This window comes from Melitaea cinxia, chromosome 3 (assembly GCF_905220565.1).
Source record: "Melitaea cinxia chromosome 3, ilMelCinx1.1, whole genome shotgun sequence".
NCBI classification, from domain to species: Eukaryota; Metazoa; Arthropoda; class Insecta; order Lepidoptera; family Nymphalidae; genus Melitaea; species Melitaea cinxia.
The window spans coordinates 11,879,446-11,897,301 of record NC_059396.1 but is presented as its reverse complement, the minus strand read 5'-3'; the positions used below and the strand labels follow the sequence as shown (position 1 = coordinate 11,897,301).

The following is a 17,856-nucleotide window of genomic DNA, read 5'->3' as shown; positions in this document are numbered from 1 at the left end:
TTAGGTACTTACTTACCGAAAAGTGATAGGTATACTATAATAATACTATCTATGTAATAGGAGCGGAATAAATCTACTTATCGACTTACTTTTGACAGATTTTTGAACTTTGCTGCTTTTTAAGATCAGTGGTATCTATATTCTATTAAAAAGTTTTATTTTCAAAAACTCTACTTCGACTTCTATAGTTTACAGTTCTAGTGTTTTGGTAACCAAAGTTCTATCTTTGTCATGATGGTTGTTGGCTTAAATATTTTTAGTAGACAAAGTACACGATAGTGGTCCCAATTTTTTTTTTTACAAAAGGTCCTTCTCTTGGTTTACCTTTAATATATCGTTTATTATTGAAAAGCCCTTCTATATTAACGTTTGTTTTCTTAACTTGCTCACTATTTATTTATTTATTTACTTTATTGGCATGTTCCTACTATAATACATATTCTGATTCTCTGTTATTTCTGATATGTATATCAATAACAGATACACAACAATGAACATCATTAGTGACAAGACAGAATATTAAATACAAATTTTCTAAAACGAAAAAGAAGCAGAAATAGTAAAAAATACTCTAAAAAAAGTTACTAAATTTTCCCAATCATTTTTAATCCTCTGCACCTCAGATATAAATCTTTAATTCATCATGATGTATAACTTCTCAATGTATAATTCTCACCTTTCCATTAGCCATCGGAAAAAAAATTCCATTGAGTTTTGAAGTATCACTTCATCATCATATCAGCCTAATATAGTCCACTGCTGGACAATAGGTCTCCACAAGCTCGCGCCAAAAATGGAGTTAACTCTTGTGTTTTGCCCATAGTCACCACGCTGGGCAGGCGGGTTGATGACCGCAGAGCTGGATTTATCGTACCAAAGACGCTACTGCCCATCTTCGGCCTGTGTATTTCAAACCCAGCAGTTAGACGGTTGTCCCGCCATCGGTCGGCTTTTTAAGTTCCAAGGCGGTAGTGGAACTGTGTTATTCCTTAGTCGCCTCTTACGACACCTACGGGAAAAGAGGGGGTGGCTATATTCTTAATGCCGTAACCACACAGCATTTGAGGTATACTGTAAGGTAAATATTATATAGATCTTCTTGAGTACATCCCCCACACCTGTTGCCCGCTAAGCAGCTTATATTACATAGTATTACTCAGGGATATAAAGTATTTTTTTTAATTTAAAATTAACATCTACGGGCTCAAAATGCCCATGCCTTTTGTTAAACATGCATATAATATCCCAGGCGAATTATCATTAAAACTACAAATCGACCTTCCTGTGACTATTTAGTAAAACTAGGACGTGGTCCGACGCTGATGGTTTCTTTTCTCGATGTAATATTGAGAGGCTCGGGTATTGGTTTTACGAGAATCGTTGCACCGTATATATTGTGATCTATGAAAGCAAAGCGTCTAGTGAGTGACCTTTATATCGTTTCGATGTGTTAGGAGTGTACAGCGTGAACTGGGTTCCAGACAGTGATCGCGAGGTCCAAGCTACTTCGCACCACCGTAATATTACAGATGTACTTTATGATTTCCACCTAACGATTTTGGTACTGCGTTTGAACCCCAGCAGCTAACAGAATCTTTTTACAACTAAATAAATAAATAAATATCTACACAATACACACACGGTCGTCTGTTCCTAAAGTAAGCAACTTAATGCTTGTATTATCGGTAACAACCATATGTGAATATATAAATAAATTTTATATATAAATAATTACACTCAGACTCGGGGTGGGAATCGAACCCACAACCCTCGGAGCAGAAAGCAGGGTCACTACAAACTGCGCCAACGGGCTAGTCTATGATGTGTATTTTAATCTTAAATCAAGAATTACACCGAGGTCATGTGTTTCATTCAAGACGATCCCATATTACTGTATAATAGTGTTTAGTAGAATTTAAAGTTGTGAAATTTTTCAATATTTCATCATCATCATCAACATTTCAGCCTATCACAGTCCACTGCTGGACATAGGCTTCCACAAGTTCACGCCAAAAATGGTGTGAACTCATGTGTGTTGTCCATAGTCACCACGCTGGGCAGGCGGGTTGGTGACCGCAGTGCTGGCTTTGTCGCACCGAAGACGCTGCTACCCGTCTACGGCCTGTGTTTTTCATTGCCAGTAGTTGGATGGTTATCCCACCACCGATCGGTTTTTTAAGTCCCAAGGTTGTAGTGGAACTGTGTTATCCCTTAAACGCCCCTTACGACACCCTCGGAAAGAGAGGGGTGGCTATATTTTTTACTGCCATAACCACACAATATTTAAGACCATTTTATTCTTTCGGCAATATCCTTTTATTTAACCTGTGTACTGTAATGTTTACCTACATATTTTAACCCTCTCAATGTCATCAGTTTATTCCGGCGAACCTCATAAATAACTGAACTTTAATATAAGATAGCTAATATTATAATAAGGTTTTAGAAGCCAATATTTAAAGAAAGAATTCAGAAAAAAATTGACAGTATTACAGGTATGTTGTAATACTGTCATCACTAGTAGGTAATGGGTATGGATGGATAGGTTTATCGAGGTATTCGTTTACAGCTCATGCATTTATACAGGTACATAATTGTATAACACTTCTACAAAAAATTTAGAATGACTAGATTTGAAAATAAAGAATGTAAAAATGTACTTTATAAGCTCACTAAAATAAGTATTATTGTATTTCAATAAAATAACGCCTCATACAAATAAAATAGCAACATCATGTAGTGTACTTTAGTATACTTTTTTCTCTTTAAACTTTCTATCCCGGATATGATATATTATATGTTGTTTCAATCTGAAGACATATGGACATATTACATCGAAGTATACGAGATAAGTGTTGAACAGCTTAAAATCGGGAGGGTCCGAGGAATGACGAATGTTAACGCCTTAATCATCATTCAACAAGGGAACCACGCTGAAGGCGTGGTTGAGAATCATGGTTGTCTTATCCATATTGTTCGGCAGATAATACAAAAGACTGAAGAGAATTATCAGCTGCTGTATATGGTATTTGTGAATAACGAGAAAACCTTTGACTCTCTCATCTATTGGAGTGTCTTAGATTCTTTGCAGCCATATCATATCGACTGGCGGCACATTGAGATACTGATTACTGAGGTATATATGATGTAGTAATGATAAGCGTCCAAATCTAAACCCAACGAGCAAGTCCCACTTGCCGGCCGGCGTGGCAAGCAGAGCCGGCGTTAGCCCACGTAGCGCCCGGGTGCAATTGATACCATGGGGTTCGATGACCTTTTTCGGTTGACCTTTTTTTCGTTTATACATATAGCGATACTTTGCGCCCTTGCATGCGGTTTTCGGCGCTTCCTAAAACCCGGAGCCCGGGTTCACTGAACACCCCGCACTTAAGGTAAAACCGCCCCTGGACGCGAGGTAAATAAAATAAGTAAATAAAATAATGACCCAAATCTGTTTATCAAAGGGATAAAAAAGTATTTAAACACGGAGTAGAAAGAACGAGATATGAACTCTAATTATACGTATCATCAATAAAGAAACAAAAAAGGTTTTTAAATAAAATTGACCCATTATTGCAGACAATTTATTTTAACATATGTTGTTTAATAAAATAAAATAGCTCAGGTAATTGAAAAACACAATCTATTCTATATAATTTCAGACTCATGTAATAATATCCAATCGAAATGATTTTGTATAATGTAAAAATGTTAATAAAAAAAGTAAATAAAATCAAATAGTTACTTTCAAATATTGAAACATTCTAAGATTTCAGTGAAAGAATTAAAGTATTTTTAACCGACTTCAAAAAATGAGGATATATATATATATATATATATATATATATATATATATATATATATATATATATATTCATTCGTCGTGTATAAACCGATTTTGATAATTCTATTTTTGTTGGAAAGGAGATATCCCAGGAGTAGTACCATGATAAGGAAACCAGGATCTGATGATGGAATCCCAGAGAAATCGAGGAAAACCCTTGAAAATCGTAGTGACGACTAGTGCGTTAGTTAATTTTTTTCGTCTACTTAAGTTGTATTACTTGTCAATGTAATTGAAGTCGGTTTTTTTGTTTGCGAGTAAACACAATTATGTAACATAGAAATCTTCCTAATAGGTAAACAAGATCGCTGAAATTTTTTAAATAATGAAGGTTTAACATTTACTATTGTTATTCGTTATCATAAAGCAATGTTGAAAATATTGGCTGCCCCCTGGCACAACTGAAAACTGAAGCCATTAAGCCCAAGAATAATAATAATAATAAAATATTGGCTACGAAATTTGAAGCTAGAATCAGAATTGAATATTTACAAAATAAGGCCGTACCCAGTTTTAAAAGTTAGGAAGATCTTAATTCTACTACTGGACAAGTTTTTATGAAATATCAGTGACGTATTTTTAAGTCATTCTTTTATATAAAATGAATCAACAGTATTGGATGCAACGATAAAATTATTCCAGTTACCATGAAATGATTGTAAAAAGATTGTTTACTCTAAAACTTGATATAGTTCAAACATTTCGGTTACTGAGACCTCTAAATAGCAAGACATGTTTTTATATATAAAATTTTGTATTAAATATTTATGTCAATTTCTTATTTATCCAAATATAAAATAATAAAACATCTAAATTTTAAAATTTTATTTTAAAGACGATATGAAGACGTGTTACTCGAACAAAGATTGTCGCGCAACTCTCATAAAAATGAGCATTATTTATTTTTAAGTACACGCACACATACAACCGGGTAACTATAGTGTAGTTTTCGGCACGGATATTAAACACTGACCTTCATCTTTACTTCAACATTTTATGGACATAGATACAGATATTGAATGAGTACTAAATACTTTCACATTATATTTATTTTTATTTTATGTTTTCAGCCCCTGCGGTCCCCTCTCTGTCACCTAGCGCTCAATATTCGTGCGGTCGTACCCGCATCTAGTAGTCTACAGTAGAGGCGGCGTGTGAGGCTATTTGCGTGGATCTCGGAAACGTACAGTACTGCGGCGAGCGGGCATCTCGTCATCGCTGTCTAGCGCCGGTTCGTAGCCTTTGTTCACGTACGACATCGATGAGCGACCCGCAATGTCGTCCAACTGCAAGTATATAGGCTTGTGAGGGAGCAATAGCCGCTCTGGTGTCACTACACTTGGTGGTCCTTGTAGGCGCCTATAACACCGACGGCTTGCTGGTTCGTTTCCGCTCGGGATGGATATTTGCATTTGTACAAAAACTTCTTTCCGATTTGGATATATGTCCTTGTGGGTTTCTCCACCGTGCCTCGGAGAGCATGTTAAGCTGTCGGTCTGGTTGTTATCATATACACCTCATAGCGATCGTTACTCATAGTAGGAAAAGTATTCGCCAACCCGCAATAGAACAGCGTAGTCGGTTAGGCTTCACCTACATGAAGAAAAAGGCCTGTGCCGATGTTACAGGCTGAATCATATCGAGATGGTATAATTAGGAGGCGCCAAAAAAGTCATCTACAAAACATTAGTGTGGAAGATAAATGACGTTACATTTTTTTTTATTTGTAATGTATTACACATTAAACAACGTTATGTTACACAAGGGAAAGCATCAAATGAAAAAATATGAGATCACACCTCGTAACTGTCCAAACTTAAAAAAAGTTTGAACGACAGAAATATTACAGCCTTTGTCTATAACTCATTTTTTTATTCGCTCCTTTATAAATATAGCCTAAGTCTTTTTCTAAGTAATCTAAAAGGAGAAAGAGAACTAGACTCAACCGCTACCTTCACCTTTCCTTCAACGAGTATCTTTACTTCCTTCAAAACGATATTCTTATATTGTTTGAATGAATAATATTATTAAGATAGGGCACAGGCGCTATCCTGCTCAAAATCTAGAGCAGCCCGTTTGGGGAAGTACCGCAACATTACAGAAGATTACAACTATTGCTCTCGAGCAGTGTCGTGTTCCTGTGGTGAGTAATATTGCCAGAGTTCCTGGGGAGAGTCGGCAACGCGCTTGCGATGCTTCTGGTGTAGCTGGCGTCTATAAGCTACGGTAACCGCTTACCATTAGATGAGCCGTACCGCTTGATTGCCGACCTAGTCGAATAAAAATACGAGTGTGATTTAGACAACGCGATCAGTAAAACTTCTGCACAGCAGGCCTGCACTGCCTCAGATATATGAAACGTTGCTGAATATGTGAGAAAAAGAGAAAAATGTGTGCTTGCAGGCAGCTCTCTCTTGCCCAATCACACTTTTACATAACGCTCTCATCACGCATTCACCAGCTCACTCCCCGAGTCAAGCGTGTGTAAGGAAGTTTTACTTCACAAAAAAAAAAAAAAAAAAAAAAAAAAAAAAAAAAACCAGAGAGAGAGAGATATTGATATAGAGGGTGTGAGACTCACGGCAGTGACGGGCTCGTCGTAGATGTAGGAGGCTTGCGAGCGGCGCCCGTGAAGGACGGAGTCGCGCCGCGTCATCAGCGCTCGCAGCGTGGCGCGGCGCGCTGCGTCCGACCCGCCCAGGGACGGCAGGCGGGACGCCACGCCTGGACACGGTGGAATAGACCAAAATCAAAATCAAAAATAGCTTTATTCAAATAGGCTCCAAGAGCACTTTCGAATCGTCATTATATATACTTTATTGCACTTAAGAACAGAATATACAGAAAATTACATATATAGTTGATGGCAAAGGTGGACTTATCCCTAGAAGAGATCTCTTCCAGTCAACCAATGGTCAGAGAGAGAGTGTCATATAGCGCGGGACACAGTGCAAGAAATAACAATCTTGAGAAAATAGTTGAATAACTGTAATGTATTACAAACTTATAAGTATAAATACATACACACAGACATATCATACATATATATACATACCTTACATTTATACATACATACATATACATATATATACATACACACATACATACATACACACTAAATCATTTTCCAAATTAAAACTTTAAAAAATAAATTATTATTTTTGTAAAAGTGAAGCTACCACCGATTCGGAATGTAGGTTCTGCAGAGAAGAATCGGCGAGAAACTCCGCAGTTACTCTTTTGAAAATAATATATAAACTGTGTTTTAGTACAAAATTAGAAACATGTTGTATGAAATACAGCGTCACTAAGTGCACACATCTTTATCAACTATGTAATCCTGCACCGAGTAATAAGCTTTATCTATTATTATTTTTTTAATAAAAACTTTACGACAATTCCAAAATCGTTTGTGGTATTTTATTATACATGCGAATACCATGACCCAGAAAGGAAACGTTTACTTTGCGCAGTCGGAAACTTGGAGGTACAATTTTGTTATTCCTTCTCGTGTTTACAATGCGATTATTACTATTTATTTCAAAACAATGACCATTTTGGTTGCATGCATTTATGATAACAACCGGAACAGACACACATTTCTTTGGAGCTTGTCTGAAAGGAATTAAGCTGGTTCCAATTCTCCATTAATATATCTCAAAATTTTGTCAAAAAAAAATTCATTGAAGCATGTCCACTTTTGAATTTTTTGTTAACAGGTAACAGCTATGATTCACTTTTTTCTTAACTCGAATACACTATAAGAATTAATTATTGTCAGTTAAGGGTAAGCAATAATCCCTTCTTTTTTTACATTTAATGCTTTTTTTAACCTTTAACTCACGCTAGAACTTTATTTGATAAGATTTTTATCGACGATTATTATTATCAGTTAATCACTATTATGATGTTGCGCATAAGCAAATTCGAGTACACTTTTATTCATTTTAACCGACTTCAAAAAAAGGAGATGTTTATCAATTCGATTGTAACGTTTTGATTGATGTACCAATTTTGATGATTTATTTTTAATCTGGTACATAATAGCTGGTGCTTGTCACGTGGTCCCATTTTATTGATAGATATATGACGAGTACTTTCTGAATCATACCAAATAATGTGTATTTAATTATTTTTCTTTCTACTGCCTACCGTGTATTACTTGTATATGTAAATTGAAGTTAGAAACTAAGTTTAGTGCTAACTTACTTGGATCGGCGTTTTGGAGAATCGTCAGTCTCCTTTTGAAGTTTGCATCTAAGTTGATAGGACTTTGCTTGATATCTTTGGCTCGTTCGAGATTGTGGAGAGTTTTACGTCTCGATACATCTGTATCGTCGACTCCTCGCTTCTCTAAGTCGTCAACGTTTAATTTCTGTAGATCTCTAGCGATATCCACGGCTCGTTTCTCAAATTGTGCATCTTCGGTCATTTCTTTTGGCTTTTAGAAAAAACGAAGAAAATTAACATTGACAGATAATGTTTGAGAGTACATACGTAAAATTATGTATATAAAATACGTAGAGCATGTTCAGTTCCTGTTATGGTGGAAAATAAGTTTATAGTGCATTTATCTAATGTTTTTTTTTTCCTCTACTGCGTCAATGTATTTTTTATTGAACTTAATTGTATATTTTACTGTCAACAGCATAATTTATTAATATAAAATTAAATTGTTGTATTTTAATGTTTATTATATTAACAATATGTTCCAATTTGCGTTTATTCTCATGTTATTAAATATGTCATTATTAATTATATTTAAAATATGTGAGGTCAGGTATAATCAGAATATATGTAAAAAACGTGTCTAAAGTATTTATTTATCTGTATTACATATTAACAAAAACGCCTATTATATGGTAATTACACTAAAGTTACTTATATTAGCGACAATTAGCACTACACGTATTGACAAAGTTATGTTATCATTTTATCAATCTATTTTATCTATCATAATTGTGATTGATTTTGATAAGATTATTAGTAATAATAAAAATGCAACAATGATAAAATATTTGTATTTTTGTATGAAATAAAGAATGTTTTGTAGTTTGAGTAAACAATTTTTTAGTTTTTTTGACTTTATGACTATTTCAGCGTGACTGTACGTACCTAGTTGTTAAGAAACTTTATATATATTGGTCTACAAAATACACAAATAAATAACCATCTAACACTCAACGGTCACAACTTTATCTACTACTACCTTCTGCCCGCAACTTCGTCTGCGTGGACTCCGCTCCTATTGGTCATAGCGTGATGATATATAGCGTATAGCCTTTCTCGATAAATGGGCTATCTAACACTGATTTTTTTTCAAATCGGACCAGAAGTTCCCTGAGATTAGCGCGTTCAAACAAACAAACTCTTCGGCTTTATAATATTAGTATAAATGTAACGGGGGTCCGGAAACACAATACACAAGCAAAAACGCCCCGATGACAAACATCTAAAATAGTCTATACAAATTTATTTCGCAAGTGCTCCAAGGATTTTTTTAAAAATAATATTGTATATTGTAAATTTTCCTCACAACTTTCCGTTAATTTCGTCAAGTCACTGAGATTGGGCACAGCAGGAAAGTACCTTGACCTTACAGAAGACCAAAGCTTAATAATACTGCTTTCAAGCAGTGTTGTATTCTTGTGGTGAGTAAGGTGACCAGAGCTACTGGGGAGAATTGGGGGTAGTTTTAGCAACGCGCTAGCTAAGCTCCTTGTGTGCAGGCTTCTATAGGCTGCGGTAATCGCTTACCATCAGGAGAGCCGTAAGCTTGTTTGCCGACCAAAGTTGTAGAACAAAAAGTTTTCAACTTACATTTTTAGTGAAGTACCAATTGAGTTCAACGGTAGCCAACAAGTGCATGAGGGTCCCCAGTCTATGAAACAACATTCCGAAGAACTGGATGATTAGCACCGAACCGAAGAAAATGATCAGAATCGATCCAATCGGCTCCAGCATCAAAAAATCTCGCTCAATCCTTATCTGTGACAAATTTTTTATAAATATTTTTAGTTAAAATAAAAACGAGTTCCCAATACTGTGGAAATTAGAAATATTTTTTTAGATGTTGCATAATTTAGAAATTTTAATTGCCTATTAAATTTTAAATGAACTATCAAATGAACCGTTCTTCAGATGATGTCAACATTCTCTCCTTGATTTATACATTAAATTATTTAGGAGCTAATTTTCATCAAGTTCATTTTTCCGAAATTTTACTTTTACGAAAACATTTCAAATTAAACCCGGTTGCAATAGTCAATCTTAAAATTACTTGAGAACAGTACTCCAGTGTCCCAGTAGAATTCCTCCAAAGATTGAGATATACAAAATTACAGTGACTCTATTGTGTCCTCAATAGCTTAAAACTTATATCTTACAAATAACGCCTAACACTTAACGACTGCCACTAAGATTAACTCTTGTATCAGGGGCGTGGGGGGAGACACAATATAAGAGTACCGTTAAACGTCTATGTGCGTGTATTTAATTATATATAAAAAGCGAGTGTGCTTTAGACCCACGTCTGAAGTAAAACTTCTTTAGTTGCCTCCTACAGTAAATTACAAACTCTCTCTCTCTCTTTCTATCTTTACTAACTTATATATCTCTTTCTCTCTCTTAACTTCCGTTCGCCTCGCCCGATCACACTTTTCGTCACGCATTCACCAGCTTAGTCTCCAAGTCAGGCTTGCGTAAAGAAGTTTTACTTGAAAAATAATTTACATACAACATTGGTCTCATCGTCGTAGACGATCGTATTCTGCTGTCCGAAGGGCCACCTGAGATGCAGTTGATCTTGACGCAGCTGAAGTAGGAAGATGATCACCACGAACATGGCGTTTAACATCACGAAGGCGAACACCATGTTATCACGTAAGTTCTTCAGGTCCGCTTTTATACGTTCCTGGTTTAAATTTAAATACATATGTTTTACAAATACAATATTAAACACACGGTCGTCTGTCTGGTCTTGAGGTGAGTGGTGGTTTGTGTTTTATGTAATGGACGGCTTGTGATGTATAAATTATACATATACGTGTACATATATGTAAATCAAATATTATTACACTCCGACCAGAACCCGAATCGAACCAGCACAACACCTCATCAAGACTGCAAAGTGCGTTAAGAGGACCAGAAAGTATACTATTTTGTAGAGTTGGACAACTCGACCGACCCGGTTTTCTTATTAATTTTCATTACTTATCAGACTATGCAATATTTTCTTGTTAACTTGTCCCCTTTCCTCTTGATCTTCACAACAAACTGATATCTGACACAAAGAATTTTTCAAATCAGACCATTAGCCCAGCCCCAAAGATTAACGCGCTTAAATGAATGTAAAAACACTTCTGCTTTACTAACGACCGCTTTGGCGTAATAGTGCGTGTGCCGTGTCGGGGTCTCGGGTTCGAATCCCGCTCTTAGTGGTTATTTGTGTTTGTACAAATATTAATTTCCGGTCTCGTTGTTAATCTTTGTGAGTCACATCAACGTGCCTCCAAGGCACTTTAAGCCGTCGGTCCCGGTTGTTATCACGTACACCTGATAGCGATCGTTACTCGAAGTAGGGAACATATCCGCCAACCCGCAGTGGAGCAGCGTAGTGGATTAAGCTCTGATCCTTCTCTTACATGGGGAAAGAGTCATATGTCCAGAAGTGGAATATTACATGCTGCATGCTTTACTAATGATAATTGTATTAAAATATGTTAGGTCACCTGCTCCTCTTTGTTCTCGTCGATTGGTCTCAGATATGCATCGATCAGATCCTTCCAGAATTCAGTCTCGGCTGTCGTTAGGAAATCAACCTCTCCCTTTTGTAGATTCGGATCCTCGACCCAGTATGGATTGATCAAGTCGTCTCTTTCCTCCTGTAACGACCGATAAAAATTATAAAACAATCTATATTCGACCACATACTTGTTAGACTTTTATCACTGTACTCCTTTGTTTGTCCATTTCATTAACAAAACCTACTACGCAAACTGGTTACCTGAAGCAAATGTTTTAAGGACCAGACTCGAATATCGCTATCTTTTATGGCAGATTTTAAAATAATCTAAATGTTTATTATAGGCCCTTATTAAGACCTAATTACAATAGAACGTACCCTAGGTATATCCGTGGAGACTTCGCTGTCCTCGTATTCCTCTAACATGGCCAACGTGTCTCCTCGAAGTCCCATTGAAGACCTACGACGCCCAATCTTTTCTACCTCTGGTGGAGCACCCCTTTAAAAAATCACAGTCATGATACTTCTTTGGCCCTTTCTTAGAAAATGTTGGCAATTGGGTTCAAGAAACTTTACAGTTTAGACCAGACCCTACTACTAAATACATACTATAGTACTTTGGACAATAACACTTCTTTAGTATACTTTGCCTGTCCCAAAAACTATATTTTTGTAGCTAAAGCTGTAACTCGTCTAGCGGTCATGTTTAGTTTATCATTAATTAAGAGATATGACATGAAATAATTAAGCTAAACTACACATTTCAATTAAGATCTGTTACGCATAAAATAAACACGTAAATTACCAAATTTCCTTCATTAAAATTAATGAAAAGAAACAGGAAATTCGATCGAGCTTGCTGAAAATAGTGCAAGCCATTTTTATTTTTATGTAATTTACGTATTAATTTTAATTATTTTGATTGTGTAACTAGATAAAAAGAGTACAGAATAGCTCACAGTGCATCCAGCCTCTTATCGATCTTCTCTAATGTGTTGGAGATCTGCAGTAGTTGTAAATCTTCGTGATGATCATTAGGGTTAGTACAGCACATACACTTGAAGAGACCAGCTACATTCAGCTCCAGAGATCCACTCTTCTCATCTCCCTTACCGAAGAAACTCAAAATACTCTTGTTATCCATTTTCTTCTTAGCCTCCTCCATTGCCTTTTTCTCTATTTCCATTTCCTACAGTAAATTGTGAACTATTTATTAAAAAAATCACCGTTTATTTTGGTTATCAAATTGGATTTTGTATTTTATAGCCTTGATAACGGTGGTAATAATGTATTTTAATCATCTTCACAAAAGGAGGAATTTCTCAATTGTATTGTATTTTTTATGTTTGTTGCTTCATAACTTTTACTGGGTGTACCGATTTTGATCATTCTTTTGGTATCCGAAAGCTAGTGCCTTGTCATATGATGTAATCTTAATTTGTTCAAGATCATTTATATAACATATTTGAAGTATTTTTTATTTTTTGAGAACAAAGATTATTTATGTAGAATTTCATAGTATTGTAAGGTATATTAGAAAAGAGATTGTAAATAGTATTAATGGTACCTTTAGGGTCTTCTTCTGCGCAACTTCTCGAGTCCCCCACGAGACGTTATTGAGGTTACAGAAAGAGTATATAATGAGCAACATGTACATACTGGGTATGCTTATGTAGTAAATAAGTAAATACGGTAGACAGATGATCTCTTGGGGATGTAGAATTCCAGCAACGAAGAATATACCAATACTCGCAACAAAGAACATGCTAGTAGGAGCCAGCCAACCATCTTCTATAATTTGAAGTACAATACCCACGATTACCATCAGCATCACCATGGCGTATACGCAAGATATTATATTTGCCAGTTTAAGCTGCAATCATTTTAATATCCAAATTTTAAAAATTAAACATAAGATTAGCGTGTTGGCGCAACGTTCACAGAACTGGTTGCGCTGGCGATTGCAGGTTCGATCCCTGCACATGACGAACATTTGTATTGGCCATACAGATTTTTGCCGTGGTCTGGGCATTTATGCAGCCCTTGTGGGTCTCTCCACCGTCCCTCGGAGAGCACGTTAAACCGTTGGTCCGTCGGTTGTTATCATGTACACCTGATAGCGCTCATTACTCATAGTAGGGAATATATCCGCCAACCCGCACTGGAACAGCGTGGTGGATTAAGCTTTGAGCTTTCTCCTATATGGGGAAAGAGGCCTATACCCAGCAGTGGGATATTACAGGCTGAAGCGTAGCATAAGCGTAAAAATTGGATATTTTTTGTAAAAACTGCTTTGGTGCAGTGGTGCGAGTAATCTCCTAAAACACCAACAGTTTGCGGGTTCGATTCCCGCTCGGGATGGATATTTAAATTTGTAGATATATTTCTTTCTGGTTTAGATGTCTGGCCTTATAGGTCGCCCTATCGTACCTTGGAGAGTATGTTAAACCGTCGGTCCCGGTTGTTATCATGTACACCTGATAGCGATCTTAGTCGAATTTGGGAACATATCCGCCAAACCCACAGTGGAGCAGCGTGGTAGATTAAGCTTCCAATCCTTCTCCTACATGGAGGAAGAGGCCTATGCCCAACAGTGGGATATTACAGAATATTGAAATTGATCTGACGGAAATGTTTATTTTGTATAAAATAAGAAATTTAATTAATACTTTTGATATTTGAATGTGAAAGCAGCTGGATTTCAACAACTAGCACCATCTTTTAGAGTAAAAGGAAATTACATACATCATTACAGCCTATACAGTCCACTGCTGGACATAGGCCTCCACAAGTTGACGCCAAAAATAACGTGAACTCATGTGTTTTGCCCATAGTCACCACGCTGGGCAGGCGGGTTGGTGACCGCAGTACTGGCTTTGTCGCACCGAAGACGCTGCTGTCCGTCTTCGGCCTGTGTATTTAAAAGCCAGCAGTTGGATGGTTATCCCGCCATCGGTCGGCTTCTTAAGTTCCAAGGTGGTTGTGGAACCTTGTTATCCCTTAGTCGCCTCTTACGACACCCACGAGAAGAGAGGGGGTGGCTAAATTCTTTAGTGCCATAGCCACACAACACATTATATTACATACATATAATAAAATAATTCCTTAAAGCGAGCTACGACTCGAACTGGTCATATTATTGAATTATTCTACGTTACATAAATTTAAAATGAAAAAATTACCTGAATTTCGGATTTGCAAGTCATGCACACTACGAGGAATATAAACAGAGGGACAAGGTTGAGCAACAGAGCGTTTATATTGCTCATTCCTGTTAAAGCGTTAATGGCACCAATCATCATAAGGAATATCGTTCCGGGCCCCAACACAGTACCGATTATTAACATTACCTGAAACATATCCAAATTTATACTTATTGAAGTAAAACTTCTTTACGCACGCTTAACTTGGAGAGTATGCTGGTGAATGCGTGACGAGAGCGTTACGAAAAGTGTGATAAGGCGAGGCGAATGGAACAAGTAAGAGAAGTGCGAGCACACATTTTCTTTCCCTATTTCTCTCATATCCAGATACGTTTCGTATATCTAAGACACAGTGTAGGCCCAATATGCAGAAGTTTTACTTCAGTCGTGTGGTCTACAGCAGACTCGTTTTTTGATAAAATAAAGTACAAGGATTATGGTAAACCTATTATTTGACTAGACCGTTGGTGCACTTTGTAGTGAGCCTGCTTCCTGGGGTTGTGGGTTCGATTTCCACCCCGAGTCTGGGTGTAATATATATATATATAACACACAGCATTAAGTTGCTTACTTTAGGAACACACAATCGTTTGTGTATTGTGTAGATATTTATTTATTTATTATCTAATAATTCAAAATCCAAAAAAAAATCCTTATTCATTTGTTTTTTGCTAAGGTCGACGCACAATCGGCATCGCCTACATTACAAAACAGCTCAGTTACAAACGTGCTATTCCGTTTTACGTCTTAACACGTTTACGGTCACTATAAACTGGGTTCCGAAATTTCAGTAAATTCATAATAACAATCGCAGTAAGTCCCATAGAATTAAAAGTGATTTACCATATCAAGTATAGTAGATATTGTATTTTATCATGTATTTCTGAATCGTTACTGGATAAGCACATCGAACTTGATACATATTAACGATATTGTCATTTAATTTTTTTTATTAGTGGTTGTTTATTGATAAATTTACTCATTAACTAATTATTTGTATTACTTGAAATGATAATGCATGCTGTGATAACCTGTAATTAAAAGAACATTGACATCCTATTGTAAGCCCGTGTGTATTAAATTATTACGCTTTTGTTGGTTATCCTTTAATAAATAAAGAAGTAGCGATAAATTACCTGATAGGCGATATAGATGGAAGAGATATTGTCATTGACGCGAACGGTCCGCTTGGAGTCAGCCAGGAGATCGAAGATGTTCGCAAGAGTTGAGGGGACCCAGCGTCGGCGCTGGTTGAAGAATTCGTTGAAACTTTCAGGACAGTGTGTGTAGGCATCGGCAGCGGCAGAGTACTCTACCCGGTAGCCACGCTGCAGTAGTAGCGTACACAGCCAACGATCTTCTCCTATACACAGAAAGAGGTGTATTGTCACGGAACAATAACGTTTTTAATCTTACTCATTGAACTACATTCAAGATAGAGTCCAGTGATGCAATTCTTAATTTAAATGTAAGTGATACGGAAGATTAACAATATTTTAATTTGTTAGTCAAATTATCGAAATTCTAAGAATAATTGTAATGATAGCAAAAAAGTTAGAATACATCTACAGAACTGTCTGATATATATGTAAAAAGATAATTTAAAAAAATCAAATTACCCTGATCGTATTGCACGTAATGTCGAGCTTCGTTAGATGTCAATGTGTATTTCTTCATAACGTTGTCGTCCATAAGAGCTTTTCCTCTGAAGAGAGAGAAACATCCAGGACTACAAAGTACGCATCCGAACACGTGCTCAGTCGCCTTTTGCAGCCAATGACCGACAGCGTACTCGAACATTTGATACCACGACATGAAACCTAAAATATTTATTAAATTAGTTTTTGTATAATATGCATACGCTTATACACCACATAAATATTATATTTTATTTTAAATTTCATATAGTTTTCTAATGTTTACGCGAATTCCATTCATTATAATGAAACAACTTTTTAGGATTTTATCGCGGTTTAATAAGTTTTATAAATTCCCAACGTTTCGGATACTTTACAGCAACTTTATAGTTTTTATTTATCACACGATACAGGTTTAATTTTAGAAGCTTAAATGACATACGTATAAATATACTGTATAAAAATAATTAAGAATTCAGATGTGAAAAGACGGTAAATAAATAATAACGAATAATCAGAAATTTTATACATGATGTACATCTATTCTAATACTATATAATAAAACTGAAGAGATTATTATTATTGTGTTTGAAAGGCCATTTACCGAGGAAAGGAAGAGGGGGAAGACTATATTTTCTTCAAATTAACGCGGATTAAACCGCGGAGCACATTAGTATAGTTAAATATACAAGGCACAGGTGAAAATTTTAATAATTATTGTTTTGTTTATTGTTTATCACGTTTAAACTTATCTGTTTTTCCATATAAAATATAATCGGATCTTAGCATTGGAATCATTTCCAGAAACTGATAATGAAATCGATTATACTTATTTATAAAAAAAATTGTGTGTTCATAGTTTTTTAAACGACCTACCTATCTACATCTAAATAAAACGAAATAGAGGACGGAAATTAAATACAATAAAAACTTAAAGAGCATGTACAAACGACCGATCTCTAGATAATCTTAGGAAAAATAGTTTAATAAGGGCGTTATAATCCAAATTATTACTATACAGGAACAAAAAAAGAAAAGATGAATACTTGTATATCAAAGCAACTATTTGTATTATTGGCGATGTGGCTTGGTTCGGAAGGAATATTTTGTCTTTCATCCCCTCACTCAAAAACCGTGCTAAAATTAGGGATAAGAATATCTAGTCTCATACTTCGTAAGTATTTTATACTCCGCGCTTACAAAATTTCATCCAAATTCGTTTATTAGTTTCGACCTGATATGCAATCAAGATACAGATAGACAGACAGACAAACGAAAAATTAAAACATTCAATATCGAATATAGAATTTCCAAGTATCATCAATTAACAGAATCATTACAATTTTAAGTATTGATTAATAATACGTACTATCAATTTAATAAATTTATTTTATGACGCAGCTTAGTCTATTACCACGAAAGTTTTTT

At 35.8% G+C, this 17,856-nt stretch overlaps 1 protein-coding gene across 1 annotated transcript in view; it reads right to left on the bottom strand.

Moving 5' to 3' along the window:
• Positions 1 to 4,654: 4,654 nt before the first annotated feature.
• Positions 4,655 to 17,856, bottom strand: part of LOC123669479 (chitin synthase chs-2-like) — a 28,953-nt gene continuing 15,751 nt past the window's right edge. The window contains exons 12-24 of the mRNA XM_045603084.1: positions 16,411 to 16,611; positions 15,928 to 16,154; positions 14,771 to 14,938; positions 13,156 to 13,461; positions 12,548 to 12,777; positions 11,967 to 12,087; positions 11,575 to 11,727; positions 10,581 to 10,757; positions 9,665 to 9,832; positions 8,054 to 8,285; positions 6,426 to 6,568; positions 4,967 to 5,130; positions 4,655 to 4,721 (exon numbers count right to left, since the gene is read on the bottom strand). Of these exons, the coding sequence (XP_045459040.1) occupies positions 5,005 to 5,130; positions 6,426 to 6,568; positions 8,054 to 8,285; positions 9,665 to 9,832; positions 10,581 to 10,757; positions 11,575 to 11,727; positions 11,967 to 12,087; positions 12,548 to 12,777; positions 13,156 to 13,461; positions 14,771 to 14,938; positions 15,928 to 16,154; positions 16,411 to 16,611 (2,252 nt within the window). The 3' untranslated portion in view covers positions 4,655 to 4,721; positions 4,967 to 5,004. The remainder of the gene's footprint in view (positions 4,722 to 4,966; positions 5,131 to 6,425; positions 6,569 to 8,053; positions 8,286 to 9,664; positions 9,833 to 10,580; positions 10,758 to 11,574; positions 11,728 to 11,966; positions 12,088 to 12,547; positions 12,778 to 13,155; positions 13,462 to 14,770; positions 14,939 to 15,927; positions 16,155 to 16,410; positions 16,612 to 17,856) is intronic.